At 40.3% G+C, this 17,558-nt stretch overlaps 1 protein-coding gene across 8 annotated transcripts in view; it reads right to left on the minus strand.

The window, feature by feature from the left end:
- Positions 1 to 17,558, minus strand: part of gpsm1b (G protein signaling modulator 1b) — a 255,633-nt gene that overhangs the window by 75,512 nt on the left and 162,563 nt on the right. For all 8 annotated transcript variants that reach the window (XM_087998244.1, XM_087998247.1, XM_087998246.1 and 5 more), the window contains one exon: positions 13,667 to 13,793. In XM_087998244.1, the coding sequence (XP_087854370.1) occupies positions 13,667 to 13,793 (127 nt within the window). The remainder of the gene's footprint in view (positions 1 to 13,666; positions 13,794 to 17,558) is intronic.

Genomic DNA, 17,558 nt, shown 5'->3' on the forward strand with positions numbered 1-17,558 from the left:
GTCTTATACACGAGATTTAGCTACAAACCTGACCATTTTAAAAAATGGTCAAAGAGTCATAGAGAGGAACAGCAGGGAAACAGACCTTTCATTTCAACTTGTCCATGCCGACCAGACATACTAAATCAGTCCAGTCTCATTTACCAGCATTTGTCCCATATCCCTCTAAACCCTTCCTATTCAGGTACCCATCCAGATGCCTTTTAAATGTTGTAATTGTACCAACTTCCACCACTTCCTGTGGCAGCTCACTCCATACACACACCACCCTCTCCATGAAAAAGTTGCCCAAGGTTCCTTTTACATCTTTTCCCTCTCACCTAAAACCTATGCCCTCTAGTTTTGGTCTCCAATACCCTGGAGGAAAAGACTTTGACTATTTACTCTAACCATGCCCCTTATGATTTTACAAGCCTCTATAAGATCATCCAGTCACTCTCCATTGCTCCAAGGAAAGTAGCCCCAGCCTATTAAAAGACCCTATGACATAAAGGGCATGTCACAGAACAACAGAGCTCAGAAGGAGGCCATTCAGCCTACTGCCTGTGCGCTGGATTTATCAATTTGCCCTTTCCCCTAAGGCTTCCCAATGACACAATCAAGATCTGTCACGCAATCAACACTTGAATAAAAACCACAATTTTCTAGTCATTTAATTCAATGGTATTTTCTTTGAAATTCATTGTGTGCTATTTGGCTGCTGCATTCACTTACTTCATACCCATGTTGCCAATTGAAAAATTCTCCCCATCTCTGAAAGACATGGAGAGAAGAGGAAAAATGTGATTTTTCGAATGCACATTCATTAATAAGTTATATCAGGTGGCTGCGAAATGGTCTTGACAATCTGCAAAGGCAGTAGCAGTTTTAGGTAATGTAGCAGAATTAATTCTTAAAACAAATCTAAAACGCAGAACCTCTGTCACCTTCAAGCAATCGGGGCCGTTGAGAATGAGGTGCCAAAGTCTGATGACCTTCAATAGCCCCTTGCAAGGAGGAAACAATGTAAGACATCAATAAAGAGGATCAGGAAAGGAACTCAAACTATCAAACTGCTTCCACACTCCGGAAACAAGTTAAGCTGCTTCATAATGCAGGCACTGGGAGCATTTTTCTTGTCAACTCCAGCAGGTGATTATTTGCAAGTAGGTACCACATGCTCACAATTAGCACATCCGCTCAACCTCAAAAATAAAGTTATCAACTCGTGAAGGTCTAAAAATTTATTGCTGGGCTAAATTTGAGCACTGCCAAGTTCTAGTCTGTACTCTAAAATTGCTGTATTATTTCTGTAGGGCTTTACTGAATACTTCCTTTCCCTGGAAAGGAAACAACCACCTCAGGGAATTCTAAATACAGGAGATACACTGAGTATGCAACGTTCCCTCAGTGAGAATTTGTTTTCATAGGTTTCCAATCACTTTTGGTGAGGGGAGGGTGGGAGGAATGGTAAATACTAAAAGGAATGGGGCTTAGGAGGGTCCAGTTCTTATCTGGTTTAAAAAAAACATAAAAGTAGAGTGATAGAATTCAAGTAAATTTGTGGTGGAACAGTGTACAACTTTAAGGACTTGCATTGATATAGCATCTTTCATGATCTCAGAATACCTGAAAAGCACTTTATAGTGACTGCATTTCAATTATACTTCATTGGATTTCTTACATAATATCACCCAAAGAGAGAGAGAATGAAGGTGAAAGACTGAGGACAAGAAAATACTGCACTTACCATTTGGCATCATCATATAATTTTAACTCACTCATTGAAATTAGAATCCATTAAGGTTCATGTTAATACACAAGTAAATCTAACTCATGCTGCTGGTTAGTTTCAAGCAGAATTATGTTCTCAACACCTCACTCACTGCTTGAACAATCACATTTCAGCAACACTGAATTGACTGTAGAGCATTTTGGGAGGTCCCTGGGTCTGTGCAAGTTGCTACGTAAATGAAAGACTGTCCTTCTTGAGGCACAGTAATGAAATATGTCAAAAATGACATACTATATGTGGTTAAAATGATGGCATTTCATTCTCCCCAAACCCATTTATGATCACATAAACGCCATAAATTCATCTTGCCCATCTATATAATCAGATACAGCATGCTTCGCACATTCTGATGGTTTTATATTTTAACCTCCGATATCAAATAGAACTAAACTAGTGCCTTTCCATTATTAAGAAAGTAAAAATCTTTCAACGATAGCATGTTACATAACTAGAAATGTTAACGCAACAGAAGGCAAGAAGAACACATACCGTGACACAGATGCTGGCTTTGCTCTGAAACACAGTAGCGTTTTGCTCACTTTGGCATGTCGTTCAAAATGTCTAAGATGAAACCTAACTCTTCTTACATCTGTTAATTTAACTCAACCGCAATTAAAGAAGGTGTTGCCTTATGCCTTCTATGGACATTTATGGTTCGTACAAATACTCCCGTGTGCGTTCTGAGCTCTGAAACACAGGTGCGATTCAGGAACTGTGCTGCCTACAAGTGAATACCACAGGTGTGGGAGTACCGTCAGCACCACTAATAGATCATATTTTACAGCTCGTGAATGTCTGAAGTGGATTCATTAATGCGCATTGATGGCAGTAAAAAGAAATTCCACTCATACAGTACAGCAATCTAACCCAGAGAGGTTTGTTTAAAAGTGGTACCAGTATTAGGCTAGATACCAGGATTATTTTTAAGGCGGAAATTATTTAAAGCTCTTTTTCAATAATTTGGTTGTCCTGATCAGTATGGTTAATGGGAAGTAACAGTATATGTGCATTACACGATGTGGTGAAAGCTCCACTAATTTTACCAATTCCAGAAATTCTTTATGGAATTGTTTCAAGTTGTATCTTTTCTGAACAACATAAACAAATGAATTCATCAACACAGTTGAAACTTTGGTGTTTCATTTAGCAGCTACGGTGCACAGCAGTGGTGACCTGGCAGGTTTAAGGAAAGTCTTGAGGGACCAAGATGGAGAACTGAGACCAGATTGATGACACGCAGCACTGACGTAGGAAGACAGACTGGATCAGTTCGAACTGTATTCACAGGAGCTTACAGGAATGAAGCAGGAGGAGCAAATTCATTTAAACAAGCTTACACAGGTGAATATAGGAAGGATGTTCCCAATGATTGGGGAATCTACATCTCGGGATCACAGCCTAAGGATATGAGGTAGGCCATTTATAACTGAGTTGAGGAGAAATTCCTTCACCCAGTGGAATTCTACGCGACAAAGTGATCTAGGTCAAAACATTGACTATTTTCAAGAAGGATTTAGGTATAGTTCTTCAGGCTAAAGGATTCAAGGGGTCTGGGGTCAGAGCAGGAACAGATAATTGAGTTGGATGACCAGCCATGAGCAGACCAGGCTTGAAGCATTAAAAGGCCTACTCCTGCTCTTGTTGTACATGTATTAAGATTACATTAGATTCCCTACAGTGTGGAAACAGGCCCTATGGCCTAACAAGTCCACACTGACCTTCTGAAGAGTAACCCACCCAGACCCATTTCCCTCTTACAATGCAGCTAATACAATGGACAATTTAGCATGGCCAATTCACCTGACCTGCACATCTTTGGACTGTGGGAGAAAACTGGAGCACCCGAAGGACACCCACGCAGACACTGGGAGAACGTGTAAACTCCACACAAACAGTCACCCGAGGCTGGAATCGAACCTGGAACCCTGGTGCTGTGAGGCACCGCACATGGACAAAAATGTAGAAAGGAGTTTAGGGAGGGAGTCCAGAGGTTGAGGCCAAAAACTTAAAGGCATGACCACCATTGACAGAGTGATAAAAATCGGTGCGAGGGAGAGACCAGCACTGCAGAAACAGGATGTTGGAATGCTGTGGGACTGGGAGAGATAGGTAAGAGAAGCACCATGATATTAAAACAAGGATGATGCAAATGTATTGCAACTATCTCCTTCAGCTACCTGCTGTGATACCTATACTTTGATGGGGCTCATAAATCAAATTGAAGTATCTCAGCGATAGCTGCTGATGTCTTTGGAAACCTCAAATTTGTTTGCGTAAGGATATTAGTACCCTGGAGCAACAATATGATGATGCTATAGAGCTGCAAATGCTGGAGTATAAAAAGGTAGAGAGCGCGAGCAGAGTTAGAACAGAAGGAGCACTCTGGAAGAAGTCAGACCAGAGGATAAATGTGTATGAACAAATAAAGAAGATAGATGAATCTTTACCTGATGTAGCTACAAGCCAGAGTCTGTCATGTCTATAATTAGTGTGCAGCCATATTTAGTGTCAATGGATAATAAATCGTGTCACTTGGAACTCCAAGCCTGAAGACAGTTCTTGATTTTTTCTTCTCCTTGAGCAGTTTCCAACGAACGCAAACCCAATGTGTGGCAATAAACCACACAAGAGAGAGACCCCGCAGCTATGAAGCTCTCAAATTTAAAACCCTTGATCAATGAGCCACCCATCCTACACCTTGTACTTGGCTCATACACTTCCACTAACACGGAGGGAAAAGACACTGATGAATTTTAACATGGCGAATAGCCCCATGTATATTTTTACATTCGTATAAAACTTAAAAGATACTGAAAATTCTTCAAAAAAGATCACAAGAAGAATCTAAATGAAGAAGTTTAGTGGGCCTAGAGAATAGCATAGAAATGGCCATTCACCCCAAATGTTCTATTTTGGTGTTTAAGCCTCACATGAACCTTGCAAAACCATCCTTCCTCTTACTCGATCAGCATACCCATCCTTTTACTTCTCCTTCAAAACAATTATGCAGATTTCCCCTTAAATACATGTATGTGATTCCCCCCAACCATTAAGTGCGCGATAGCCAGTTGCCAATTCTCACCACTCTGGGTAAAGAAGTTTCCCCTCTTTGTACAGAAAATTAGGTCTTGTTTTACAATAGAGGGTAAGACCATAACATACAGATATCATAGGGTGTTCTTCTCATTGTTCATCTTATGAGTGAGATTAATTCAATAGTTTTGATAGTTTAAAGGCATGTGAAATGGGTATAAAGTCATTGTCTCAAAGTGACCTCTTAACAATTAGAATGTTCTGATTTTTAACTAAAACTGTAACATAGTACTGGTTTCTACAAAGGAATTGTTATCCCAGTGCTCCAGTTAGTTTCAAATAGCAAGGTTTAGTTTTAGGGCCATATTTAAACTAATGCATTGTCATCATTAATTTCATAACTTTATTTTAAAAATCAAGTTTCAATCTCATTTAAACTTCAACTGATGTAGAATTAATTACAAATGAAAGCGCCCTTCTGTGAATTTATCTATTTGCAGCTAGTATAGGCCAGCACTAGTAAATAATCTCCATACATTAATAAATAATCCTCATACATTAATAGAACATTGAACAGTACAGCACAGGAATGGACCCTTCAGCCCACGATGTTGTGCCTAACATGATGCCAAATTAAACTAATGGAGTGACAAAGTACATGCGCTGTTCGAGAATGAAACTGTAATTAGTTACAATCAGAAAAATAAAATAGATTTTTCTAAGATGTACCTTCTTCTCACATGATCTAATTTCTTATCTTCATAATTTACTTATAGGTTGTGACCAGTATTTATTACCCATCCCCAATTTCCCTTGAGAAGGTGGTGGTGAGCTGTCTTCCTGGACCGCTGCAGTCCATGTGCTGTAGGTTGACCCACAATGCTGTTCAGATGGGAATTCCAGAACTCTGACCTAGAGACATTGAAGGGACAGCGATCTACTTCTAGGTGAGGATGGTGAGTAGCTTGGAGGGGAACTTGCAAGGGACGGTTCCCTGCTTGTTTGTTTTCCAATTTCAATAACTGTTTAACATACCTCCCAGCAGCTGCACAGTTATCCCAACAGTCAACAACTCTATAGACATCATCTCCCCGTGCTCTTATTAGTTAATGGTTCTCATATTTCCATTAAGGAAACCCATCACTATTATGCATTTTCAGTTTTCCGATTTGGTCCCAGTAAGTGAACTTCTTGTCCCCCTCATGAGCTAGACAGTGTATTAAACAGCTTCATCACCTGAGGATTCTAAAGTGGAATGCTCTCTTTACACGCACTCCCGCTCGAAGGAAAGTGGCCTTTAAACACTAATGGAACGAGGAAGAAATGCAAACTAATAAGCTTGTTTACTTTAATTACTGTTCTGAAGAACAGTCAGATTGGAAGCAAATTTCTAACTTTTTCCTCTCTCCACAGATGCTGCCAGACCTGCTGAGTATTTCCAGGATCCTCTGTGTATGTCACTTTAATTAGAACTCATGAATAGTGTTTGCGCCATGAGATAATTTGGAATAGAGAAAGTTGGAGGAGACAGTGAGGGAAAGAGAGTGAGAGAGGGGCATGTGCACAGACCTTTAACATCCCCATGCTCCTGCATTTAAATCCATATTAAGATTAGAAGGAATGTTTGGCTCCCTGATCCAAATGGTGTCTGGAATTGAGCATGCTCCACACTGTACAACTTATTTCAATTTGTTAAATTAACCCACAATGTGAACTTGTCAAAGTTGGAGAAGATGTTTCCACTTGTGGGAGGGTTTACGCAGTCGTCAACAATGCAACTGATCAGAATTTAGGAGAAATTTAAGGATGGTTAGAATGTGGTACTTGCCATCATATGAACTGGTTAAGGTAAATAGAATGGATACATTTAATGGGAAGTTAGACAAGTACATTGAGGAGAAAGGGAAAAGTGATAAAGTTCAGGGAGTTGGAGGCTTGTGCAGTTGGATCAATAACAATTGCACGGACCAGTGGGACTGAATGGCCTAATTCAACAGAAATTAAATTCAATCTTCGTTAATAGCTGAGCTTACAACTACATGACAGCAATAGTCTTCCCCTTTATCTCAAAGGTTCCAAGCAGTTGCATAAAGGAAAAATTGTCTGTCTGGGTCACTAATTCACACCTCCATTTGATAAGCCCCATCTGTTGGTTAATGAAGAATAATTAACATGGCATTAAATGCTTCAACTTAACAAGATCCCCTTCAGAATCTCACAAAAACCAATACACTGCAATCCAAAGAGAAATTTGAGACATAGGATGCAATGCAGTTAAGGAATGAAGAGTGACAATTAAAGACAGAATATATAGTTTTGCATACATCTTTTGTTGTTGCTTACTTTGATGCTCTTCATATTTTATGACGCACCAACCAAACCATTAAAATTATTTACGTTAAAACACAGGATCCTGTCCAGTCACCTGTTAACATCTAACCGTTCCTTTCAGACTGCACGGTTAGGAACACACATCAATTAGCAATAAGCGACAATGAGTGCTGACAGTTTTATGAGCATGTACTCAACTGCATCCTGTACCTACAGGATTTAAATGACCAGGCAAACAATGTCATCTACCCATACTGTTGACTGCAAAACACATGACAGCTAATGATTTATTAGACAAAGGCAATTAATCAGGATTTTATTAATCTGGACCAGGAAGTCCCCATTTAAAGGAGATGTCCTTCTCACTTTGTGAAAGCCTATTGGAGATTGGCATGATGCAATGAGTACTAAACCCCTGTGGATTTGAACAGAGCCAGATTCAAATCTATAAGATTTAACAGAAATTGCCAGTCTGTCTTTTGGATCAATACTGTTATCTCTAAAGACCTGGACAATCTCAAAACATAAGCTTGGTCTAACACAGGTGGGTAGAGCAGATCTCATCAACAGTATTTTCAAAAACAGGCAAGTTTCTCCCTATTGCCGAAGCCAATTTTTATCTTCAAACCACACCATTAACATATGTCATGTGGTCATTTTATCTCATTACTGTTTGGAACTTTGCCATGGACAAGTTGGCTGTGTTGCTTCATACACTGCGACAATACCTCTGCTTCAAAAATAATAAGTGGAAAGATTATGATGGGCATGGACAAGGTGGATAGAAAGCAGCTGTTCCCCCTTATTGAATGGTCAACAACAAGGAGGCACATTTTTAAAGTGGAAGGCAACAGGTTTAGAGGGGATTTGAGGAACAATCTTTTCACTCAGAGGGTATCTGAAATGCACTGCTTAGAAGGAGAGTTAAAACAGGAAACCTCATAATCTTTAAAATGTACTTGGCTGAGCACTTGAAATGTCATAACAGGCAATTAGCCAAGTACTGGAAAGTGGAACGAGTGCAGATTTAAAGGAGATTCTGTCAGTGAAGACTCAATGGGCCAAAGGAGCCCTTGTGTACCATCTGATTTTTTGAAATAATTTGGGAAGCTGCAGAGCCTGGTGAGTAATCCACAAGTTTAGGCTAATGTTCAGGGACATGGGTTTGAATCCCACCGTTGGTCTGGTGAATTTCAAATTTGATTAAAAATTAGGAGAAAAACTCTGGAATTGTAAGCTCGACTCAGTAATGGCAATTGTGGAATTATTATCAACTGTTCACTAATGCCCTTTAGGAAGGAAATCTGCTGAGTTTACCTGGTCTGATCTGCCCACTGCAATATGGCTGACTCAATGTGGCTCTCCAAAATGGTTGAGAAAACTGCTCAGTTTAAGGGAAATCAAGGATAGTAACAACTACAAATCCAAAAACTTGCCATTAACGCCCATGAAAAAAGAAAAGGGTGCTAAGAGTGCTTTGGGATTGTTTGTATCAGAGGCCAATTGGCCCATCATGCCTGCACTGGTTCTACTACCTAATGCCAATCTTTTCCGATATCCCTGCACAGCACTTCTATCCAAATAATCATCCATTGCTCTCTTCAATGAAGACATGAGAACTTTAACTGGGTCTCTGGATTAAAAGTCTCAAAGTACCAGTAGGCCATCACCTCTCTGCAGCCATGAAAGGTACTGTATAAACGCAAATATTTCTTTATCTCTTTCAGAGTACAGTATCCACCTTTCTGGAATTCAGGCTACTTTAATCAAGGGCTAAAACTACTCAACCAAATTATTTCATTTTCAAAAAATTTGTTTTTCAAAATTGATAGCCGTCACCACAAAAGATCATGAAATTGATCTTTTGAGGTCACGGCAATCAATTTTGATAAACAAGCCAAGCAAGTTGGACGTCAAGTACGTCTGGGTCAAAGATTGGAGGCAGAACATTAAGATGTGAATGCAATTAGATGCCCTGACAACACATGCTCACCCCAAATACTAGAGGTTCTCTCTTACTGCACCCAGATGTTACTTTCTTTGCTAACACATAGCATTTCACAGCAAGACTACGTATCTCAGGCTAGTCATAAGGGAATATTGGATGGAATCACAAACTTTCTAACTCTGAAATGGGAACAAGTACTTAGGGCAGCCAACTTAAAAAAAATAATGCATTAAAATATTATAGCTCATTTCTCTTAAATTTTATTGGATTGATGGAGATTGGGGCAGCACGGTGGCTCAGTGGTTAGCATTGCTGCCTCACAGCACCAGGCTCCCAGGTTTGATTCCAGCCTCGGGCGACTGTCTGTGTGGAGTTTGCACACTCTCCCCGTGTCTGTGTGGGTTTCCTCCGGGTGCTCCAGCTTCCTCCCACAGTCCAAAGATGTGCAAGTCAGGTGAATTGGCCATGCTAAAGTTGCCCATAATGTTAGGTGCATTAGTCAGAGGGGAAATGGGTCAAGGTGGGTTACTCTTCGGAGGGTCAGTGTGGACTGGTTGGGCTGAAGGGCCTGTTTCCACAATGTAGGGAATCTAATCTAATCTAAAACAGCGCAGTTGACATACATTTGCAACATCATATGGAAAATATTAATTGTTAAAAATATTAAATGTCCTGGAAAGCATATTGCCCTGGTTTCCGGTACAGGTACAGTATAACAATTGAATTCCTATATTATGGGTTCCACTAGACTTCTTTAAAATAGGCCAAGCCCTTGGAGTATCAAAAGCATACATCTTAAGATTGTTTAGCCCAGGGATAACAATTAGCCTATTTCACACTTTGAAATTCAGGTAGTATTCTCAACGCATCTGTCATCTCTCGGAAGATTGACATTAGCACACGTGGGACCGAATTTTCACAAACCGAAATATCTATTATATTAATATCCACTTAAAAATGAACATGAGTCAGGATGATGGGAAAATATTTAGGAACTGGATACAAGATCCTGAAACTTTCTCTAATCGTTAACTGGATCACCTTCTGTTTAAAAATAAACAGCTCAACGATTTTAATCAGCCTTTCTGATTTATTCCCCCTCTGTAACAACCTGGCTTTTCTACTGAAGGCTGAGCCAATGAGGATTTTTACAGTTTTAGCTTTATGTTGGCGTCTGGAACCTTCAATCAATCCTTGATTTGAATGTAGAATTTACTCCCACATTAGCTGGCTCCAACTGTGAGAATTTAGGTCTCCTGAACACCGTAGCGAAGAAACAATTTAAGAGGAGGTGAGGCTTCTTGACATTGTTAATCTCTTTATTAATCATTGTCAGACTCTTAATCTGGAGACCCAAGGTTCATAGCAGATGGTGGAATTTGAATTCAATAAAAATTAGGAATTAAGAGTCTACTGATGACCATGGAACCACTGTCAGGAAAAGCCCACCTAGTTCACTAACAACCTTCAGAAAAAGAAATCTGTCATCCCTACTTATTCTGTCTGATCAACATATGACTCCAGACAGGTGACTCTTAATTGCCCAGAGGGAAGTTAGGATTGGGCAATAAATGCTGACTTAACCAGAGATATCCACATCCCATGAGTGAATAAAAAAAACTATTTGGACTTCAAGTCACAATAATCCAAAAATTACCGACAAAGAATTTTACGGTTGAGAAAACAACAGAATGATTCCAAGTGACCCAGGCCTCATGTTTTCATGTCTAATAATCCAAAATAATAATCCCCTTGTGGAAGGCTAAGTGATGGCCTAGTGGTCTTATCCCAAGACCATTAATTTCGAAACTCAGTTAATATTCTGGAAACCTGGGTTCGAATCCTGCCATGGCAGATGTCGGGATTTGAATTCAATAATAATCTGGCATTAAGAATCTACTGATAAGCATGAAACCATTGTCAATTGCCTGAAAAACCTATCCTCACCTGGTCTGGCCTACATGTGACTCCAGACCCACAGCAATGTGGTTGACTCTTAACTGCTCCCTGAAATAGCCTAGCAGGCCACTCAGGTCAATCGCAAATCAGGGTTGGGGGGCAATAAATGTTGGCCGGCCAGCCAGTAACACCCATTTCCCACAATTGAGTTTAAAATAATTTTAAATCCCCTTTTGTTTCACATGTGGTTATTACTGCAGCTGATGATCAGTGACTAGCTAAACTGAATCTTGGCACACGTCCTTGTTGACAATAAAGCTGCTTGTGGGAAAATAATAATCTGTGTAGTGTATTAAATTCCCACAACATTCTTACATTGGATATATACATTATGCCAAGAGTATTCCAATTAGTGCAAAAGGGCAATACTTGGAACCAAATTGTCCCAGAATTGGATTAGTTAATTCCACTTTGGTTATGGTAGTATTTCTGTTTTGATTGTTCAACCTGACAAACTTTGTTTTTACCTCAATATACTCTGAGAAAACAAATAGTCATTAAAGGATGTCATTTAATATTCCACTTTTCAACATGGGTCAATTGCATTTGAATCTTAAACATTTATGTATGAGAACAAGAAAAATCAAACTTCAGCAACCATAATAGTTATACAAGGGACAAATGGGATATCTCAATGCTAATTCGAGTAGATATTTCCAGACATTACTCTCAATAAGTTGGGTGACATTGCAAAAGTGGACCCTCTGTTTAATACACCATAACTGAAATCCATTAGAATTTTATTGCTGGCTGGAGGATTTTTCTAAATTTCCAGATAAGTGAACAATTTTTACTTGATTTAAAGATAATTTTCTTTGCAGCAAAGTAAGACATCTGGTGTGCAACAAATGTGCACTGGATGCTGGAACCATCCAAGATAATTACCAGCAGGTCTTCCATGACCCTGTTTGTGGTGAGTCAAAGGATCCAATGGTTTATGTCATCAGAAATGATGCACATGTTGGCATATTGTCAGTTAAAGTTGCATGTACCTCTTTTTAAGATTGTTAAGATCTAGCACTGGGAGTTGCAAACTAGCATTTGGCAACTTGACAACCTTTTCTTGTGTTGTGTTATGAAGGTGGTAAATGCAGTATTGCTGGCTCGGGAATAGCCACTCGGCCTACAGAAAACACTGAGCGTTTTTATTCATTGTGCTTCTTGTACTAATAGTTCGTACACATCCACCACTGTCTTCCCCAAATATCACCACCACAATTTCACAAGACAACAACTGAAGCACACTCATCCGAAGTTCTAAGCATCTACATAGTGTTTAAAGCACAGGAGCAGGCCATTCAGCCCCAATTGATCTCGGCTGGTGTTGGTGTTTGATATCAATTCCTTCTTCACCTTGCACTATCTCAGCCCATCAGTTAAAAGGTTATCAAACTGAAATAGTTTCTTTCTCTTCTGACTGACTGAATATTTACAATGTTATGTGGAGTGTTATACATTATTATAGAGAGATAACATTTTTCCATTTATTTGTGCTGTAGAACTCCCTTCTCTGCGGAATTGGTTCCTGTGGTTTCAGTTATCTGTGGTTTACTGTGGCCCAGAAGTATTACATGGAACATTCCAGAACCAGGGACTGGGGGCTGCCGGGGAGGTAAATTTCCCATTCAATTGATAGGGTTCACTACTACCCACAGTTTCGGGCATCCGCGGTAGGTCTTGGAATGTATCACCCACGGATAAGAGGGGACTACTATTTTTTTTCCCTAATGACCTTCCCCTGAAATACAGATCAATTCATCTGTATCCAGGGTAGGGGGTATGACAAGACGCAATGTCTGATTCAAAATCAGGGTCCAGATTAGAGTGGTGCTGGAAAAGCACAGCAGTTCAGGCAGCATCCGAGGAGCAGTAAAATCGAAGTTTCAAGCAAAAGCCCGTGTCAAAAAATCATCTTTAAACTTAAAAGGCATTTGCTTGTACCTACTAGTTGAGACTGTTTAGTAACTCCACCTCAAGTCTCTTTCATCAGCCATCAATACTCAAAGCACTGTTCAGTGTAATTACTCCTCAAAAAACTAAGCACAAAAAAAAACTTGGCATTACAACTCACATCAACACTCAAGTAAAGTAGCAACAAAGGAAAACGCTGGAATTATTCGAAGAAGGATTTTAGAATCAAAACTGACAGGCTTACAACAAAAAAGATTGCAAAATGAGTTAACAGTTTCAAAGATATTAAAACATAAAACAACTACAACTTGTCTTCAATTATAAGCTGGCTTTTCAAGTCATCATCTGGCTAATTTTGCAAATTCGGTTAGCTACACGCAACAAAATTCTTGCCAGAGAAAATCCTCCAAAAGCAAAAACCATACGAAGGAAAAAGTAACATACAAATTACAGCACGGGATCACACCCAGAGAACCAACACCTTGTGTCAACAGGGTACAACTCAGCCATTCAAATCAATTTAAAAAAAACATAGGGATCTTAAAGGCAACCTAACACTACTATCATTGCATGTCATACTTAGTGCTGTTATCCTTCATAGAGCATTATTGACATCTGCTTATCTGAGATTACGCATTTTAGATTAAAATTAGCTTGCCCACAACATTCTGGTTGCTTTTCTTCTATGTAAAGAAAGACGTTACGCCTACCTTGTGCTTCGTAGTCAGTATGGTAGAGAGCAGACTGCTTGTCTTGCTGAGTTGAGGTCATGCCGAGCACTGACTGCAGCTGTGCCACATTCAATTGGGCTGTTAATTCACCATTTCGATCACCGATCTGCAAGGAGACATCCCAAGGTTGGAAACTTGCACAACGTGAAAGGTTATGGACTGGTGGGAGGATTGAAAGTGAAGGAGATTTGAAGAAAGTTGGCTGGGGGGAGGTGTGGAAGAGACAGGAGTAAAGAGCAGGAAATTTACAAATTCCAAACCAGCTGCTCTGGCACAAGCAACGCAACACGGCTGAACGAATTCAGAAGCAGTACTGTACGGCAATGTTTAATTGAGTTATCACTGCATTCCAGACCATCTCCTGTTTATTACTGTATAATGGACCATCGATCCCGATTGCTGCATGGCAAATGAGACATCACTCCTCTCACATTGCATTCACATTACACAACTCTGCTGAAGCAAAGAAAGAGCCCCTACTATTGAAACATGCGCTCTTGCGGAAGGGACACTGTACCATACCACATTCTCAGGCTGTTATTGCACTAGATACGAACAACATTGAAAGAACTACACATTCACAAGGCACTCTGCTGTGATTGGCACTGTGCTCTGTTTTCAGGAATTTGTTATGTACTTGAACATCACTTGGAGACTTGAAGGCTAAATTTGGTTTGCTTTTTGGAATTAACCCTGACCCTGCTGAACAGCTGCAATAGTGTCACTCCAGGGCTTCATCATACAAAATCTATACTGATGATCCAGACCTGTACTGCACACTTCTCAGCAGGACTGTCTTCCAGACCAGGCACTGAACTAAGGCCATCTTGGGTGCATGCAAAATGTCCAATGGCACTAATCTGAACGGGTATAGGGGAGATAAACCTGCCATTGTAGCCAATACTTACTCCTCATCATTCCACATCATAAAAATACCATTCTTGGGCATCACTGTCACATTACTGTTTGTTGGGAATTTGCTGTGAACAAATTGGTTGCTCTGTTACAACAGCACCAACATTCTTAAAGTGTTTCATTGCTATAAAACACCTTGAGCCGTCCATTGGCCATGAACATGCAGAGTCTTTTTTTGCATTAGCTTTACTCCATCCTCAGCCAGAATTGACAGAGTAATTCCTGATGAAGGGCTTTTGCCCGAAACGTCGGTTTTCCTGCTCCTCGGATGCTGGTCCGAAGGGTCTCTTTCTATGTTGTACATCTCTACGACTCTGTTGATTTACTATGTTAAAAGTGCTGTACAAATGCAGGAGGCTATTTTGGTTGGTGACAATTCAGAACTCCAATCCATCTTAAATTTGTACTGTGGGGAAAACTTGGAGAGTCAATGCTTAAAGAATAAGAGGCAACTTGATTGAAACATAGAAGATCCTGAAGAAACTTGACAGTGTGGGTGAAGGCATGAGGTTTCCTCTTATGGGAAAATCTAAAACTAAGGGTTATGGTTTAAAAACAATAGGGTTCCAACACCACTCTAACCAAAACCTTGACAGAACAAATGTCAACTTGGTCAAGAATCTGCAAAAGCAATTTTATTCAATGTGCTTTCATTTTTCTTTTTTTGAGTCTTCCCTCCCCCAGATACATATCATTTTAATTTGTCACAAGACCATAAGATATAGGATCAGAGTGTGGCCATTCAGCCCATTGAGTCTGATCGGCCATTCGATCATGGCTAATACGTTTCACAGCCTAATTCAACTGCATTCTCACCATAACCTTTGATTTCCTTACTAATCAAGAACCTATCTCATCGCTGTCTTAGAGCCACCCAATGATTTGGCCTCCACAACCCTCCCTCTATCGCAATGGGTTCCACAGACTAACCACTCTCTGGATGAAGAAATTCCTCATCTCAGTTCGAAAGGGTCATCTCTTCTAATAGTAGAAGTATCTTCTCCATGTCTTCACTCTGTCCAGTCCTATCAGTGTTCTGTAATTTTCATTGAAAGTTCTTCCTCATTCGTCTAAATTCCATCGAGTTCTACCCCACTGATGACAAGCCCTTCAAGCCCAGAATTGTTCTTGTGATTCTCTGGACACCCTCCAAGGCAGCACATCCTTCCTTATATACAAGGGCCAAATCTGCTCACAATATGACCTTTACTTTTTTGAACTAAAGATATTTCCACCATAACTCATGTGTGAAAGCCTGCACTCCAACATTTTGCAACTTGTCTCTTATCTGCTTCTTTGCACAGTCAAAAAAAAATTAAGCAGCCTCACCAGTTTGGATTTACTACACTGGTCCCCTATTTGATTGCATGCCATATAATTAATAATGGATACAGGAACATACCAATCAGAAGCAGGGGTAGACCAATCAGCCTCTTGGGCCTGCTCCACTGTTTAATAACATCATGGCTGATCTGATTGCAACCTCAAATCCATACCCTTGCCTCATCCTGATAACCTTTTGGTCTGTAACGAGCAAGGATCTATTTATCGCTGCCTTAAAAAGATTCATACTCTGCTTTCTCCATCTCTTCAGGGATGGGGTTCCAAAGACTCAAGATCCTCACAGAGGAACAAGAAAATTGCCTAATGTCAATTTTAAATCGGGAACCCTATTGTTTTTAAACCATAACCCTTAGTTTTAGATTTTCCCATAAGAGGAAACCTCATGCCTTCACCCACACTGTCAAGTTTCTTCAGGATCTTCTATGTTTCAATCAAGTTGCCTCTTATTCTTTAAGCATTGACTCTCCAAGTTTTCCCCACAGTACAAATTTAAGATGGATTGGAGTTCTGAATTGTCACCAACCAAAATAGCCTCCTGCATTTGTACAGCACTTTTAACATAGTAAATCAACAGAGTCGTAGAGATGTACAACATAGAAAGAGACCCTTCGGACCAACACATCCATACCGCTTGTGTATCCCAACCCAGTCTAGTTCCACCTGCCAGCACCCAGCCCATATCCCTCCAAACCCTTCCTATTCATATATCCATCCAGATGCCTTTTAAGTGTTGCAATTGTGCTAGCCTCCACCACTTCCTCTGGCAGCCCATTCCACACACGCACCACCCTCTGTGTGAATAAGTTGCCCCTTAGGTCCCTTTTATTCTTTCCCCTCTCTCCCTAAACCTGTGCCCTCTGGTTCTGGACACTCTCACCCCAGGGAAAAGACAGTGTCTATTTATCCTATCCAACAACATATTTAAATCATATCTTTAATGCAAGAAGATAGACCTGCTTTAGAGATGCATCATAAAGTATATCACAGAGCCAGATCAGGATATACTAGCTGGATGTCCAACTGGTGAAAGAGGTAGGTTGGAATGAGGAAAACGCAATAGAGAGACAACGAGGTGTAGGCAGAGTAGTTCAGAGCCTTGGACACATGCAACTGAAAATATAACTATCATGTTGGAGACATTAAAATTAGCTTAGATTAGATTCCCTACAGTGTGGAAACAGGCACTGCAGCCCAACAAGTCCACATTGACCCTCCGAAGAGTAACTCACCCAGACTTATTTCCCTCCATTTACCCCTAACACTATGGGCAATTTAGCATGTCCAATTCACCTCACCTAAACACCTTTTGTAACGTGGGAGGAAAGCAGGGCACCCGGAGGAAACCCACGCAGACACAAGGAGAATGTGCAAACTTCACACAGACCCGAGGTGGGAATCGAACATGGGTCCCTGGCGCTGTGAGGCAGCAGTGTAAACCACTGAACCACCGTGCCACCCGAAAGGAAATCACAAGGTCAGAATCAGAAGTACACTGACATCTCAGAAGTTTGAGGGGCTAGAGGAGCATGCAGAGATATAAAGGAATGTGACCACAAAGAGATTTGAAAATTCTGCAGCACCTCACAATGATATAACTTTGTTCCTGACAGCT

Source organism: Chiloscyllium plagiosum, unplaced genomic scaffold (assembly GCF_037043375.1).
Source record: "Chiloscyllium plagiosum isolate Xiang-an unplaced genomic scaffold, Cpla_swu_hap1 HiC_scaffold_21, whole genome shotgun sequence".
Lineage (NCBI taxonomy): Eukaryota > Metazoa > Chordata > Chondrichthyes > Orectolobiformes > Hemiscylliidae > Chiloscyllium > Chiloscyllium plagiosum.